We start from the raw sequence: 17,595 nt of genomic DNA on the forward strand, positions 1-17,595 counted from the left end.
AATGCCTTTGGGCTCTTTCCATGGTTATAATGGCATGAATTTTCAATCAAACAGTTATGGTGGTGCAAGCACTTCTGCAGTTGAAGAAAGAAACGAAAGCTCTTGTACGGTTGGTCAAGATTCTATCCCAGGTATGCAGAATCAGGACAGCTTTATCATGTTCGCTAGTACTCAACAAGGCTCGGAGTACCTTCAGGATTTGTTGGCAACTAGTGACTCTTATCTTACAACAAGTAAAATCCTAGATAAGGTTACAGCTTCAGTGGTTGGCATCCCTGTGATCAATTATCTAATGGTCGATCAACATGGGTATCATGTCTGTTCAAAGCTGATTGATTCCTGTAATGACATACAGTTGACCCTGATTTTGGAGAGGATAACCAAAAACACGGAACAGTTTGTTCGAATATGCTGCGCCATAAATGGTTCAAAGATGATTAAGAAGTTGATAAAAAAGGTGAAGAGGTCATGCTTGATATCTTACCTGACTGTTAGTCTATACAAGGGATTCTACCAGCTGGCGATAAATCAAATAGGGTCGTATGTTGTGGTTTTCTGCATGGACTGCCTTGATATTCAGCAGAACGCATTGCTGTATGAAGCTGCTATTTCACATTGTCTTATCTTGGCAACAGATGCAATTGGATGTGTATCAGCGAACAAGTTCATTGACAGAATCCAAGGTTCGCGCAGGCAAACCCTCCTTGAATTAATCTCTGACAATGCGGTGTTCCTCTCACAGGATCCTTCAGGGAACCATGTCGTGCAGAAAGTCCTAGGACTTGAACACCCAATCATTAATGCAAAAATAGGCGCTCAGCTGAAGGGTCATTACGTAAGGCTATCATTTCAAAAGTGGGGCAGTCATGTGGTCGAAAAATGCTTGGTATCACAAGCGATGGTTTACGCAGTTCAGGATCTTCTAACTTGCGGCAGTAGCCAATTATTGCAAATTGCCAGAGATCAGTTCGGTAATTATGTGATCCAGAAAGCACTCAAAGTTACAAAGAAGAAGAATATTGCACTCCATCGTATACTTTTGAACAGCCTCGAGCCAAATCTCAATGCTCTCCGGAATGGGTTTGGAAAGAAAGTTTACAGTTTGATCATGGATGGAATTCCAGTTAACGAAGGATGATATGCAATGCAAGAGTGTACGTGCTTGGAAATTATGTATAGTTGGTGTATATAATGTGATAGATAGAAGAGTATATATATATATATATATATATATATATATATATATATATACTTCTTTATATATATCATTTATCTATTAAATTTTTGTATTTGCTGATTTATCAAGCAAAATTTTAACTAAACAAAATAGTTTAATTGGTTTATTATATATATATTTAAAGTTATTCTAGAGTGATGGATTGAAAACTATTACTCTTCCAAGAAAAAGAAAAAGAAAAAGAAAAAAAAAATCAGATGAAATCACAAAGTAATGTATTGTGCTTTTCCTAGATTATATGGTTTCAGGGACAAAGAGCCAAGGACCTCATGGAAACAATTCTAAATAATAGATGGAAGTACCTGTACGCCATGATTACTGTAGCCCAAGCCTGACTGATAATTCCAAGCCCATGTTGAATAGAAAGGACAGTGTCAAAACAAACTCACTCAAATTAGTTAATCTCACCATCAACAGATTCAATTTTAATGCCACTGCCTCTGCCTCTGCCTGAGCTTCTAACATACTTTTTTCCCATCTGTTAGGAAAATTGACACCCGAAGCTGCCTCCAGTCGAGCCCTTTCTTTCTTTTCTAATATTGCCTAATTGTCTTGTGTGTGCCTTCGTTACATCAAAAGAATGTAAATAAAATAATTAACTAAAGCTTAAAACTTTAAACTTTAAACAAAGTTAAAGGCTGTCTAACACTTTATATAATAGGGGTTCCATGTTCTTGGTTTTCTTTAGAACAACATGAAAAAGAAAGAAATAAGTTCTTGCACACCGTTTGGTCCCTTTCTGATAGTTTTGATTAACGTTTGTACATTTATGTTTACTGGTTTTGTGTGTGTACAAGGATCATTTGACTCCCTTCTCCAGCTCCCACAATCTCGGTTGTCGGCAAGAACCCGACTCAGATCCAAAAGGGTCTTCTTTGTTAGCGATTTTGGTGCTATAGGAGATGGTGCCGCTAATGATACTCAGGTAGTGCCTTATCTTATTGTTATGCTTTATTTATAATTAAGTTTATGGAGATTTAATTACTTTATTTGATACTTGCATGGTTTCTTGCTAATTTTGAATCCTTTGTTGATATTTTAACAACTAGGTTGTTATCAAAATAGTCACTGTTTCAGTGTCTCCTTCAAATTACATATATATATATATATATTATTATTTTTCCCAACTTATTTCAAGAATGCTTCTTAGGTACTCTTGGGTTAATTTTGTTTGGCCTTGTGCAAGAAAATTGTGTGGTAAAACATGTCTTGATATTGTGCTACTTTGTCTGGGTTTTCACTTTTCAGGCTTTTAAGGAAGCTTGGGAAATGGCTTGTTCTTTCCCATCAAGAACCAGAATTGTAATTCCAGCTGGATATACTCTTCTTGTTCATCCTGTTGATTTGGGTGGGCCTTGTAAATCAAAACTTACTCTCATTGTAAGAACTAACAGTTAAATTACTTAAATTTGCAAATGATTTCTGCTATAAATTTGCATTTTTATTTTCTGTTTCTTTTATTTGTATATGCTTGTCCTTTTAGTCACTGCATTGGAATTGTAATTAAATAGATATCTGGTACTATTGTTGCTCCCAAAGATCCTGCTTTTTGGAAAGGTTCAAATCCTCGAAAATGGCTATACTTCCATGGAGTAAACCATCTTACAATAGATGGGGGAGGCACAATCAACGGTATGGGACATAGATGGTGGGCTCAGTCTTGCAAGATCAACCCAAATAACGTAATTCTAAACATTGATTCTCAGACTCCATGTTCTTAATAAGTTTCTTAGTCATGATTTTCTGAATGTCTTCAATTTTTGTTTGTGGCAGCCGTGTCGACATGCTCCTACGGTTAGTGCTGCTTATGGTCTTGAAGAAATGCATTTAGATAATCCTCTCATTTTATTTGTGGCCCCAAGGCTGTGGCTTTCTTAACTTAGTTTTATAGGCTTATTCTGGTATATCAATTACATTACAGGCCATGACTTTCCACAAATGCAAGGACTTGAAAATCATGAACCTAAGGGTGGTCTATGGTCAACAAATGCATTTATCATTCACCAATTGCATCAGGGTTACGGCATTCCATCTTGTGGTGACATCACCTGCTTTTAGTCCCAATACTGATGGGATTCATATTAGTGCATCCCGCCATGTTGAGATAAGAGATAGCATTGTAAGGACAGGTAGTACTTCCAAAAAGAAAAAATTAGAAATGCTTGTTTTTCTTCTTTCTATTTTTAAATTCAGAAGCATATCAACAAGGAGATTATGTAAATTGTTCTGCTTATATGTGTCCATATATTTATTAATAGATGGATCATCATATTTCATACTTCAGCCGACTTGTGCATCACAAGTGTCACTTTGATAGTTGGACAAAGTTTACACAGATTGAAATAAGAGTTTCTTTATTTGTTCTCTTAATTCTTTGCTTGTGATTTGTGCTGAATCTAAATATCCTAATGTGTGTCTCTAGCGCACTGCAGTAGAGTTGCTGAGAAGATGAGCCAGGACAGCGAAACTAAACTTTGTGCCGATTCTATGGGATTGAATAATTCTTGCTTACAACCTTATGGAATGATATTTCTAACATTTTTTTTCATCTTTAATAGCATGCAAGATAATAGTGTTTATACAATCATCCTTGAGCTGTAGTTTGGATTTCTTAATTTTGATTATACACTCGAACCCTTCATCTAGGAGATGACTGCATCTCTATAGTCGGCAACTCGTCACGAATTAAAATCAGGAAAATTGCCTGTGGTCCAGGCCATGGCATAAGGTAATAACAACTGCAACTCTGTCTAGGTTTTTATTATCATGAATAGTTTAACCAAAGTCCAATCTATGTCCATTAGCATTGGAAGCTTGGGAAAATATGACTCGTCTTCAAAGGTGCATGATATATTGATTGATGGGGCATTCCTGTCCAACACTGACAATGGACTCCGGATCAAAACATGGCAGGTAATTTTCTCAAAAGCTATCTTTTTCTTTCTCTGAAAATTACGTGCTTGTATTTTCAGCCTGATTGCATGTGAAAATGGATGGTTTGAATAAGTCTATTTATATTTAATGAATTCCTGGCATTTTTAATACTTGAACAGGGAGGTAGTGGTAATGCAACTGAGATCAAGTTCCAGAATGTGTTCATGAAAAATGTATCAAATCCAATTATCATAGATCAATACTATTGTGATTCTCAAATTCCGTGTGCTAACCAGGTATAGGATTCTTATCAGTCCCTATAAAAACACATTAGTCTGGGATCATTATGTGTCAGTATTGGCTGTCTAGATGCTCAACCAGAATACAACCTTTAAATCCATTGGATGCAGAGTTCAGCTGTTAAAGTGGCCAATATATCCTTCATCCACATCAAGGGAACTTCAGCTACAGAGCATGCTATTAGATTTGCTTGCAGTGATAGTTCACCGTGTGAAGGGTTATATTTAGAAGATGTTCAACTGTTGTCTCACAATGGAGAAATCTTAAAATCTTTTTGTTGGGAAGCCTATGGCTCGAGTGTGGATCCAGTCAATCCACCTCCTTGCTTCTCGTACAGCCAAAGCTTCATTAAGCAGAAAGTTCAATCAGAATCCTTTACATTTTTCTGAAGACAGGCTGCATCAAGCAGTAGAGGATTATGATCAGCGACTTTTGTGGAGTTCAATTCGTTGTCAATGAGATCAAGGCATTCCAGATTCTGTATCACGAATCGTGTAGAAATGTTTCTGTTTTTTATAATAACTGTAAATGCCTCCTTTTTAAAAAAAAATAATTATTATTATTGTTTTAGATTATAGAGAGTTTCGTACAGGAAATAATCTGTAAACAGTAGAAACATGAAGCAGAAGTTGGCAAAGTCCCAACTTGAAAATGAAGTACTTTCACTAAACTCGGCCTCTTTTGCTTCTTGCTTATATGCTGATGGCTGCATAGTTGATGTTTTACAGCCTATATATACTGCAGTACTATAAGTACTATTTAGAAGTGGATCTATTTTCCTTTGATTTCTTTTCACCAAAGGTATAAGACTTTATTATATCTTGAAAATTCATTGATTTGATGCGCATCCCAAACAAGAAAGTATGAATAAATTCATCAAATTAAAAGCTATTCCATTGATTTTGACAAAATTTAGAAATTTTAATAACTTTATTCCAATCGACGCTAAAATGGCTAGGATGTCCAGCACTATGCAACTCGAATATAAGTACCATTACCATCTCCTAAATGAGGAAAAATGCTATGCCTATAGATACATAATTCGAGTCTACCATGTCTCACAAGAATTTTCAAGCCCTCCTTTTCACATTCTCCATGTTATCTTTGTAGCTTTAGCATGAACTACTGTGCACCGAGGTTGGGGCATCCCTCAGCAAGAGGAAGGTCCAAATTGTCTACAGTTCTAAATGTTCTTGGAACCATTTTATCAACATAAAGAGTTCCGTCCAAATGATCACACTCATGCTGTAAGATACGAGCCTGCCAGCCAGAGGCATCCACTTTGATAGGCTGGCCAGATCGATCCAAACCTGAAACCTCAACCTCGAGGCTTCGCTCCACCACTGCTCTGAACCCATCAACACTGTAAAGAAAGATAGTAAAAAGAAACAAACATAAGATTACCCATAAAGGAATCCATACTACTTTCGTGAACCAACACAGGTCAAGGCGGTGAATAAAATTTCTAAACCTAACAATTCTGGGTATTTTGTCAAAGATGCTTAAGTATTTACACTAATGGTAAGTTCGATGCAAGCTGTGGTATAATCTCATGTGATGTACATTACAAAGGTAATGTACGTAAATTTGACAAAAGAAGATTGAAAGCAAAAGGCGAAGGTTGTGAAGGATAAACAAATTTGATATTAGAATTCCATCTTACCTTAGACAGCCTTCAAAAAACAGTGCAGTTCTGTTGCCCTTCTTTTTAAGCTTTGGGTTCAGGATCACCTGCCTCAAACAAACTAATAAATTGCAGAAGTGAAGTGATAATTCTTGGATATTGGAAACCTAAATGTCAATAATGGAATATTCTCCTTAGCCATATATATTAACATACCAGAAGATCAAAAGGGCGTCTGTCCTGGGCTTTAGTCTCTTCCTTGGGTGCATAACCAATATATTCTGTTGTATCTTCCAAAACTATGATCTGCAGAAATCAAAATAACGAAAACAGTTGTTACTGAAGTCAGCTTTGTTAATACACACGTGATCAGAAAGCAGCATTCAGCATCAGTATTCACATATGTACAAACCACAAAAAAACATTAAAAGGAAAAAGAAAGAAAAAGAACAACTCTTGCCCCTTGTAGTAAGAGTCGGGCATTTGTTTGCGTGGAAGGACATAATATTATCAGATCCATGTCGAAGTATGTTATCACATTAATGGAATTTCATGATTTATAATTTTGTTCTCATCCACCCCTCCCAATTACACAAGATTATCTAATCACAATCTCCAATCCAAAACTGCTTTAATAAAATATGCAAAATCAATACAATGTATTATGTCATTAACAATGCATGAAAGGAAACATAACCAAAATAAGATGGAAGTAGCAAGCTAGTAAGATTGACCCCTTAAACTGGTTCTAACATTTAGAATATTTTAAACTTTGACAAGACAAAGCCGATTGAAACTAAAATCACTGACGAATTTAAATTGTATAATGTCACTAACATTTAACAAGTACTTCTGGTTACACCTCTAGTTCCCATTGCATTTACAGTGTAGTAACTAAATTAACTATTAATTATCAACATTTTAGCAGTTACTCATGATTATTCTCACTTCCTGTAATATCGAAAATTCTAAACTTTCTATACCATCATTTTGAAGTAAGCTAAACTGCATTCAATAAAATTAGTACCGCGCATACTAGCATTTCCTTAATTTTCTCATCAACCAGACACTAAAAGAGCAATCATCTTTAACCAACCCTTAATGGGACTCCAATCTGAGGAGCAGCTAATCCAACACCAGGAGCTCTTCTCATAACTTTAACCATATCATCAATTATCTTTTGTATCCTTTCGGATCCAATTTCATCCGGGTCAACTTCCCTAGCTGGTTCATGCAAAACCGGGTCACCAGCTTTAACTATATCTGGCAAACTCATTTTCTTGTTTTCTCCAAGACCCAATAGCCAACCCGCTTTGGCAATTGAAGAGGAAGATAAGGATTTCCGGGTTATAGAGTAGGGGATCGTGGTTCTGAAATCGGGTTTGGAAATGGGTATTCGGGTTAAACGATATATGGGATGGTGTTTTGTGGGTTTTAAGCATTTATCGGCTAAAGATATTGGGAGGAGACGGAGAGAGAATCGATGGAGAGTCTCCATTAATGTAGGAGTTTAGTTATTCATTCAAACAGATTTTGAGCTGTGGGTTGAACTGTTTTAAGGACACAAAGTTACGACTTACGAGGCTGCTGCAATATAATGGGCTTGGTCATGGTGTCCAATCTACAAAATAAGCCGACATTTTTAATTGGGTGTATGGATTTTATTGAGTTTAAGAATTGTGTTCTCGTAGAAACATTTAAGGAAAAAAGAGTTTCTTAATTACTCACACATAAGTTTAAACCCTTTATTTTTAGAAATTAAATAATCATTAAAATTAATTCAAATAGAAAATTTTAAAATTTTTGTGGGCATTAGGTCAAAATATTTTTTTTTTCCTTTTAATGAGCAAAATAAAAGAAGTATCATTTTAAAAAATCCAATTTAAATAAATGAATAATTCATAATTTATTTGCAAAGATTGAAAAGAGTTTTCACCAATATTAAAAATTTAGAATCCACGAAATTCAAAAGGGTGAACAAAATCAGCAAAGGGAATTCATAATGTAGTTCAATCAAATTGAATTCTAACACAAATTATAAACTACAATTTATGCTACCATACTGCTCATCGAGTCAGGCTCAAGAAAAAAGAAACTCTAAAAACTGAGTGGGGTAATTCTATAATGCACCCACATTACATTGTTTTTGAACAATAGAAATAACCGAATGTCATTAAACAGAGTACAAAAGTGACAACAATTCAAGTAGGCCTAACTAATAAATTGAACTTCGGGCCGAAGCTCTGAAAATTAAAAAAAAAAAAAATTGAAAAGGGTCATCAAACCCTTATGACCCAAACAAAATGGACTTAACAGTCCACAATTTAAATCAGCCAACGGGCTCAAAATTTGTAATGCATGGACACAAAAATAAATAATTGAAAAAACTAATAAATAGTTTCAGTTTACCATATTATTTATAAACAGAATCAATTACATAATAATAATATATCATTATATTTGATTGGTTAGTTTTTAATTATAAATAACTAATAATAATAAATAAATATAAATATACAATATCATTATACAATTAGTCTCGTCCACTAGATAATATAATTGATGTCAGGATACCTAACAGTATTTCAAGTTTGTTAGAAGGAATATCCACTCTAATAATGTTGCATAATGTTGGCGACAAGTATTAATTGTTGTGAAATGGTGATGATTTGGTTGATGGGAAGGAGTTGGCGCATTGATTGAACGAACTATCGTATTTTTACCAACTCGCACGCACCTGACCTGACCGCAGATCACAACCTGATGGCCAGAAGCCAAGTCACTAGCCACATCTATAACACTATTGAGTCAGCCATATGGGCGATAATTCCCATACCTAACCAATGAATGTGAACCATGTGCACTATGTCCCCTTTGCTATACTTCTTTCTTGTATTAAAAGAAAAATAAAATAAAATAAAGGTTCATGCAATGTACCTTATAAGCTACGGTTAGGCATTTAGGATGCCATAGTCTGCTCTTTATTATAATTGAAGGGTATCATCAAATAATTTAACAAATTAGTATGTGGAGATCCTTTAAAGGGTTGACTTCATGAACACATGCAATGCAGTGCTGTATTATACACATTTATTTTATTTGTGAATGGAAAATTCAATAATGATTTTTGAAGTAATAGATGTAGAATTCATTTTAAATAAAATGAATTTTGGGTTTGGCTTAAATATGAAATCCAATTTAGTATTTTAGTTTTTCTTTTTATTTAAAACGCCTTTTATATATAAAATATATAATTTGAATATTTTGCTGTAGAAAATAGAATTAAAATTAGAGAGAGAATTCTAATTTTTTTTTTTTGTGGCAACCGAAAAGAAACTCATAAATTTAAAATTATTTTAGATTTAGTTTAATTAGTTATAACTAAATTCATAAATTCAATGAGAAAAATTTTCAAATGGGTTTTTATTTATACGAAACACACTAAATCTAGATTAGGAATTTATTCTAAAAGAAAGAAAAGAATGGAGAAACACTATAGAAGTTGCTGTCAAAATAATCATCACTATCCTTGATGAACAATTTTAGTACATGAATTTTGTGGCCAAAACCAAAATGGTATTGGCAATAGCAATCTTTACAATTCTTATACATTAGAATATCAATGAGTTGTGAGGCTTATAATATTTGTGTGAATGGAAAGTTGAGTTTAAAACAATTCCGCCACCGATCGATGCTCATAATAGATAAGAAATTCATGATATAAATTCCCATTTATTCATTTTTTTTTATATTAGGAATATATATTAAGAAATTTTAAAATATTAAAAAATAGAAAGATAAATATGCTTAGGTTCAGTCATCGAAATAATATGTTATCTAAAAGTTAAAATCATTTTATTAAATACATATTTAAACATCTAAACTTTAATTATTTAGTTTAACTTTCAATTTAACTTAATAAATACTTATATTCCATTTTTATAATCTCTATCCTTAATAATAAGTATTTTTAATTTTTAATTTAATCTAACTGATATTTACATTTTATTTTTTAATAATATTATAACACCTAATACTCAATACATATAAATACGTTAGATAAAAGTATTTAATAAAAAAATATTTAAATATCAGAAAAACACTAATTAAAATATCTATTAAATTACGTTAAAAATTAAAATATTAATTTGACTAAATAACTAAAGTTAGTTGACTAAAGAAATTTCTATACTACAGTGTGAACGGCATGGGACGGGAAGTTGCAAAAGGGATCACTCATTATGAAGGGATGGTCAAACTTTCGGTCCCAAAACCTCATCTTAAGCCGCACGTTTTCTTTTTTGACTTGAATCAATGGTTCTTATCCACATGCGTACAGGGAATCCAATAATTTGGCCTAACTATTGAATTCCTTGTTCTGGGAGTAGTCGAATGTACATTAAAATTAAAATAAGGGGAATCCTACGATTTCTTTATTTTAAAACAAAGTAATTATGCTTTATTTTAATCCATCAATAAAATAATAAAATTTATATAATTATTTTAAAAAAAAATTAGTAATCTATAATTATTGATTACCAAGTAAAATGGAGTTTTCTAAAGTAATATAAGATAGTTTTAAAATTCTATATACTTTTAAAATATATGAACAAATAGTTTAATTTGTAATAAAATTTGAAGATGATTATCATTTTTCGTGATTCAACAATAAATTTTGTGATTATAAAAAGATTAAATATTTTCTTAAAATTTGTCAATTTTTTCATAAATTATCAAATTTCGTAAGTTATTATTTTTTTGTAATATCATTCATTTTTTTTTTGCATTTAGTTTCATTTATAAGAAATTAATGTAATTTGTGAAAAGATGTAAAGATAATTATCATTTTTTATAATTTAGTAATATATTTTGCGATTACGAAAATTTTAATATTCTTAGTAAATTTGCCAATTTTTTCATAAATTATTAAATTTCACAAAATTATCATTTTTTTTGTAATATTATTCATTATTTTACAACTAGTAACACTTACAAAAAAATATAAAGAAGATTGTCATTTTTCGTAATTTAATAATATATTTCGTGACTACAAAAGTTTAGTATTTTTTTTATAAATTTATCAATTCTTTCGTAAATCATTAAATTTTAAGTAATTATTTTTTTTTTCAAAATACCATTAATTTCTTCATAACTAGTAACACTTACAAAAAATTAGCATAATTTGTGAAAAAAAATATGAAAAGTATTATCATTTTTCGTAAAGTATTAATTATTTTCGTAATTATAAAATTATAAAGAGTTCAACAGATTGCTAGTTATCTTTACTTATAAAATTTAAAAAATAAAATTTAAACTAATTAAGAAGCAATGGTGTTTAAAATAAAATAAAAATACTTTATGTTAAACAAAATCACCTTAAAATAAATAAGGCTCAAGTATTTTAAATTTAGATATTAAATAATTAAATAACTAAAATATATTTTAACTATATGTGGCATTTAACTAAACAAAATCCGAAAATAAAAAAATATTCTCCATCATGGTATCCCAATTAGAATAGAAACCTAAATCGATTTTGCCTTTGTGATCACTTGTATACTTATTTTGATAATGGATGTAGAAGGAGCAATTTTCAGAATTTCCCTATTGTAATCAGCATACCAGGGACTTGAATTATCATTTAGAAATTTAACTTTCCAAAGATGGAAGTCTCTCTGAATCTTGGATAACTAGAAAATAGAAGCAATTCTTATCATAAATCTCCCAAGAAAGATTTTCCAGATGTCAAAAGTTAGATATGGGCATTTTGAAAATACTCTGGTATGACTATACTCCTTAAAATTGTTGACCTCAAGACAAACCCTGAGCTGAATAATGTTTATCTGAAGATTAGTAAAAACCAATTTGTGGTTTCCTGCTACAATAATGCTGCTGTATAATTTTGACACGGAAAGCATATTATATATATATATATCAGATTGCACTTTAGAGCCTTCTCATATATATTCTCTTCCATAGGAAGTATCCAACTTAAAACTTATGGCTAAGAAGAGTGCTGATTTAGCAAAATCTGGCAGTGGAATCTTTTTAACTCAACAAATTATAGCACTTCTCTTCCACTTCCGCATATAAATATGACCCACTAAGGTATCAATATGCATATATCCAAAAAATCCTTTGAAAAAGAAAAGCAATTATGAACAGGAACAATGGCCAATTCCCTCCTCATTTCCAAAAATCTTCTCCTTTTGCAGCTAAAGAAGATGCTCTTCATTGTCACGATATGTATCATGATAGAGCTTTGAGGTCTCCTGCTACGGTGGAGAATATTACTCATAAACCACCACCGCAAAAGCAGCTCGAGAGCAAGCCATCCGTGGATATAAATGAAAGCGCTGAAGCATTCATCAAGAAGTTCAGGAAACAACTCTTGATTCAGAGGCTCGAATCCATTGAGAATTACGAGAAAATGCTAGCAAGAGGTCTTTAGTTGATTTGATTAACTTAAAATTATAACTACCTTTCTTGGTCATCTTTGTTTATTATGTTTGTTGTCTTTATTTTCTGGTGTTGTTCTATTAATTTGTTACTGTAACCTGTTTTCTCTCTTTAATGATCATTTTACATGTATGTATGCATGATTTAGAGAGTAAACATGGATAAGAATACTAATAATAATGACTCAATATGCCTCAGTTTTAGGCATGTTCCATTACCATTATACCATTTCTTGATTAATACATATGTATCAAATTTTTCTGTAATATTTGGGATTGGAATGTTTCTCAGTTTCTTTTATTTGCCTCTGTCCAATCTTTGGCTTTCTTGATCTATGTTCTCACTATACGGATCTTTTTAGGAACTCAAAGAAAAGTACTACATGATGATGAGATATCCTTTAGTTAGAGATTTCTATTATTAAAATTTCTAAAACTGAGATCGAAATCAACTCAGGCAACCCTTTATAATTCTGTCTGTAAAGTCTTCAAATAACATATTGCAAGTGTGAATGAATCTTATTGCCCCATTAAAGAACACCTATTTCATGGCATTCCATAACCCGATTAAATGGTTAAGTCCTACACTAGTTTAAGAGTTGAGTGTTTTATCTTTTGGTGTAAGAAATCAGGAGTATTGTACTTTACAAATGCCTCAACTGAAACAGAATTAGTACTAATAGTAATATCACAGCATCTATTTTCTAATGAACCAAGGTCAGGCTTTATAGACCACAACCTCACCAAAATCACTCGGAAAACCTTGTTGTTGCTGCTGCTGCAATTGGAACTTTCCACTTAAATCACCGCAAGATGTGATGTTGATATTGTTCTACTTGAAGATGTTGCTTTTATTATTGCCATTTCAAACGAGCCCTTTTGTCTTTCAAGAGCTGTCAAGTTCGTATAGTATAACATCTCTGGCAATAAATGCATTTTTCATCTTTAAAAAGATTTACCTAAAAAAGAACCCTTGTAAAGAACACAAAAAGAAGAAAATGCAAAACAGAAAGATAAATAATACAGAAGGAGGAAAATAAATGGCAATGAACTGGTAGTGGTAGCCACAACATCTCATTTCAGATTTCGGTGAAGGGCTGAGAGATTGAAAGAGTGAAAATGGCAAAATTATAAGATGGAGGCCTCAACGTTCTATCTATTGTTCGTTAATAAAACGGTATTTCCATGGGTTTGCATTGGCATGGTGTTCATACCGAATACCGTATGAGTCTAGACAAAATGAATGAGTCAATAGCACTCGTTGACTTTTTCCTTTTAAATAATTTTATGGAAATTTTTACTTATACACTTAGAAATTTAAAAACACTAAATTAATGGGCGAGTAATACATATGTATTAGTTCTAAATTATAGTTCAATTATCAATATTAAGATATAAAGAACTTATAATATAAATTATTTTTCTATTTGTTAATATATACACCAAATTAGACAAAAAATTTCTTAAAAAAGATAATACATAGTAGAATTTACCATAAATTTTATGTCAAATTATATTTTAAAAAGTTAAAAGTTAGGTATTTTTATAAAAAGAGTTTATAAAATTAATTAAAATTGTTAAAACATATAGGTAATTAAACCATATTGAAATAAAAAATGTATTCAATAAGAATTTGCAATTTCAAGGTAAGAAAGTTGAAATTCAATTTTTAAATGAGAATATTTAATAAAGATTAAAAAATAGATTATAATGGAAGAAAAAGAAAACAAGATTATTGTTTTTAGAGGAAAGGTTCTTGATATCCTAGTACATTTGTGGTTATCAAATGGAGAACCACAAATGAAAATGATGGAGAAGAGAGTAATTAGCAGCATTTCAGGGCCTCAGGAAATTCATGACTGTCACATATAAGGAATGAAAATCCAAAGGGCAATTGATGTTACATCAATCCTAGTTCAGTTCTTCCCTTCCTCTACTTAAGATGAAGATTGCGCCATACGCAGTGATACAAAGCTACGGGACTCTCAATTCAAGTTGAAGTTTTTTATGTTCTTTTCATAGAACAAGATATGATGTTTTATGGAATCCTCCTTGCATTAACTCTGCTACATAGGTCCAGAATTTTCTTAAGCAGCCAAAACCCATGACCCCATTAAGTCCATGCATTCATCCAATTGACAAAACAGTTTCCCCCATGAACTTCTTGTTGCTTCTTTCTTCTTTCTTCTTAATGCAAGGGTTCATAAATTAAAATCTGGGCACCAAGAAAAAGGGAAAACTGCACTCAAATAGTTGTGCTCCTTAAACAGGCAACTCGATCAAATAGAAAACGGAAAAACAAAATAAATACTAGAAACCAGCTGGAAGGAGCATCAAGAAAATGGATTTCCTGGAGGATTTTCCAGGATCAAAAAGCTAAAGATAAAAGAAAGCAATGATATTTTTTTCATCATCACTACATTTGCTTTTGTCTTATTTGCTATACCTGCACAGGAAGACCCACCAAACATACCCAACCAAAAAAAAAAAAAAAAAAAGTACAAAAGGAAAACATACACATAATAAGACCCCACTATGATTCTTAATTGACACAGCACCGAATATGCTGGCTTCAATTCAACTACTAGCTAGTCTCTCTTTAATTAATTACAGCTGCTGGACCACTTGATGCATCTGCTTATTGTGCTGAATCATCTGTAGATTCACACGAGAGCAGGATCTTGCCATCTCTCCAGCAAGTGGGATCACTGGAAGACTGTCACAATTGCATATCTCAATCATAAATCCATCTGGGTCATGGAAGAACAGTTGATCTACATGTATACCACCTTCTTCTACCGTTGCTCGAACATACTTTATTTCCGTCTCCTTCAGTTTCTTCTCAACCGCTCCCATGCTCTCGCACTATAAGATTAGGGGGAAAAGAAAAAAAACAAAAAAGAAAACTGGATTTTAACTCTAAATGCTCAAATTAAATGGATTCAACTCTATTTCCCTTGAATACCAAGTTAAGTATACAACAAATCTATCAATTTTCTTGTTAGAATGTACAATTTTGATACTTCTTTTCTCCTTTGCCACTAGTAAAGTAAAATAAATCTAAGCGACTGCTATAAGAAAACTGAAAAGTGAACAACATGGTCCCAACTCCACAGTAATTAGTGAGACAATTGAATACCTATAGATATCATTTAAAAGAAACCAACGAAACAGACAAGGATATACCAAACTCTTTTAACCTTTACGACACTGTACTGAATTAAACTTCAAAACCAGCAGTACTAGTTTCACATTCGATCCAACAACTAAAAAGTCTCAGACCCAACATTTATTCGATCGAACCCTATAAAATATATTTATAGAAAATTCTATGTAGCATAATATTTTTGTCCTCTAATATAGGATTCCTCCAAAGTTTAATAGCAAATAATTAAAACAGACTAGTTATTCTCATTTATAATGTTAGTCACTATGACGTGCAATTAAGAGCTGTGTACGAAAACCTTGAGAAACAAAGACCAAATAAGTATAGACTAGATTGAAATTTACCTGAAAAGAGATATGATTATCCTTAGGATTAATTTCACTTTTCTTTGGCATGTTCTCTGGATCTTCTGATTGCAATAAATGAATTCCAATCCCAAAGCCAAATAGCCTGCACACACACAACACACACATATATAAGAACACCATCATGCATCATAATCTTCAGAACAAAATTTACATCAATTTCTTGCTATACATATATATAGCAAGTAGTTTTTGAGGGATACAATTCTGTGCATACCAAGCACCATCAAAGTCAAAAGATCCAGGTCTCCTTATAGGCACAAACCCTAGAACATTTTGATAAAAATCAATAGATTCCTCAACTGATCTACACAACAGAGAGATGTGATTCAAGGACTTCAGATGAAGAGGGTTTCCAGTATTCTCCTTCATTTTCCAAGAAAAAAGAATAAACTTAACACCAAAAAAACACCCTCCAATAAAAGAATCAAAATGGGTTTCTTAATTCAAGAATCAGAGATAGAAAATGAAAGAAACCAAGAAAAAAAATGATCAAAGAAAGAAAAGGAAATATGAAAAATTGGATGTTTGAGGCAGAAAAGGAACCGCGAAAGTGAATGAATGTTGCATAGAAGTAGGCACTTATTTATAGAACGATCAAAGAAGGTGGTGTATGTCAATTGGGCCACGTGTCGATTATTTAACGTGTCAATATGGATGAGTCCAGCACGTAGATCCCATTGCTGACTAGGATAAGCATTTGATATCAGTTCTGATTTTAAGCAATTGGGTCAGTGACACGTTTGCTTCCTGTAAGTATAGTGCTTTTCTTTAGTTTTGGATTGTGGATTTTGGATTATATGTAACAACATAATTTGTTATTACCATTTTTGATTTTGAATCATAAACATTTTCTATGTTTGATCTTACCAATTTATTTGGATTTCTTTTTTTTTTTTTTTTTGACAATTATAAATTTTTTACCCAAAACAGTAAAATGAAAAAAATAGAAGGAAAAACCATAGACTATACAAATTCTTTCCACCTAAATAAGCCACATGTACAAAATTCAAATCCTTTTTAAAATTACAAAATTAACAATTTCAATTAGAATCTAATCGGGTCCCTATATATAATTCTTCTATAACGAATACGTACTTACCATTTGGGAAGTGAAAAAACATGAATTGTAAGTGATTCCAAATAGAGGAACTTTAATGGGATTCACGAGAGATTCCTATTCCATGAAAGAAAAAAGATAGAAATTTCTAGAGTCTTCACCCATGTTTACTGGTTTATATTTTATATTCTTGACAATTACAAAAATTTAAAAGAAATTCCTGCTTTACTTTTTGAAAAATTAGAGAAAAGTTAATTATTATTGTCATTATTAGAGAAAATAATACATGAAAATATGAAAAATATTAGAAATTTAGAGCTCTTGTTACATGAATATGAAATAAAAATTTGATTGATGGACGTAAGGCAAAGATTTAATTTGGGGTTACATAAAAGAGAGGAGAAATTCAAGTGAAAGAGAATCAAGTCCTTTGTCTTGCAACGTTTATGATGTAACAGGTTTTCTAGAGACAGTGAATATATAGTTGAAATTATAATAAATACATGTCATG

The 17,595-nt window shown here is 32.0% G+C and overlaps 4 protein-coding genes across 4 annotated transcripts; 2 read left to right on the top strand and 2 right to left on the bottom strand.

Moving 5' to 3' along the window:
* On the top strand, positions 1 to 1,140 carry LOC112534605 (putative pumilio homolog 8, chloroplastic). The gene has a single exon (XM_025157074.2). The coding sequence runs from the start codon at positions 2 to 4 to the stop codon at positions 1,136 to 1,138; it is 1,137 nt and encodes a 378-aa protein (XP_025012842.2). The 5' UTR covers position 1; the 3' UTR covers positions 1,139 to 1,140.
* Positions 1,141 to 1,322: 182 nt separating this feature from the next.
* On the top strand, positions 1,323 to 5,196 carry LOC8282304 (probable polygalacturonase At1g80170). Its single transcript, XM_002517557.4, has 9 exons — positions 1,323 to 2,162; positions 2,486 to 2,617; positions 2,749 to 2,919; positions 3,011 to 3,031; positions 3,159 to 3,366; positions 3,884 to 3,965; positions 4,042 to 4,150; positions 4,291 to 4,407; positions 4,522 to 5,196. The coding sequence occupies exons 1-9, from the start codon at positions 1,932 to 1,934 to the stop codon at positions 4,798 to 4,800; spliced, it is 1,350 nt and encodes a 449-aa protein (XP_002517603.2). The 5' UTR covers positions 1,323 to 1,931; the 3' UTR covers positions 4,801 to 5,196.
* An 87-nt stretch (positions 5,197 to 5,283) lies between these two features.
* On the bottom strand, positions 5,284 to 7,594 carry LOC8282305 (peptide deformylase 1A, chloroplastic). The gene is made up of 4 exons (XM_002517558.4): positions 7,132 to 7,594; positions 6,252 to 6,341; positions 6,075 to 6,142; positions 5,284 to 5,774 (listed from the first exon to the last, which is right to left on the bottom strand). Exons 1-4 carry the CDS (start codon positions 7,531 to 7,533, stop codon positions 5,534 to 5,536), a joined length of 801 nt encoding a protein of 266 aa, XP_002517604.1. The 5' UTR covers positions 7,534 to 7,594; the 3' UTR covers positions 5,284 to 5,533.
* A 7,183-nt stretch (positions 7,595 to 14,777) lies between these two features.
* LOC8282307 (glyoxylase I 4) lies at positions 14,778 to 16,582 on the bottom strand. Its single transcript, XM_002517560.4, has 3 exons — positions 16,242 to 16,582; positions 16,004 to 16,109; positions 14,778 to 15,358 (listed from the first exon to the last, which is right to left on the bottom strand). The coding sequence occupies exons 1-3, from the start codon at positions 16,394 to 16,396 to the stop codon at positions 15,101 to 15,103; spliced, it is 519 nt and encodes a 172-aa protein (XP_002517606.2). The 5' UTR covers positions 16,397 to 16,582; the 3' UTR covers positions 14,778 to 15,100.
* Positions 16,583 to 17,595: the final 1,013 nt, after the last annotated feature.

The sequence above is a fragment of the Ricinus communis genome, chromosome 8, assembly GCF_019578655.1.
Source record: "Ricinus communis isolate WT05 ecotype wild-type chromosome 8, ASM1957865v1, whole genome shotgun sequence".
Lineage (NCBI taxonomy): Eukaryota > Viridiplantae > Streptophyta > Magnoliopsida > Malpighiales > Euphorbiaceae > Ricinus > Ricinus communis.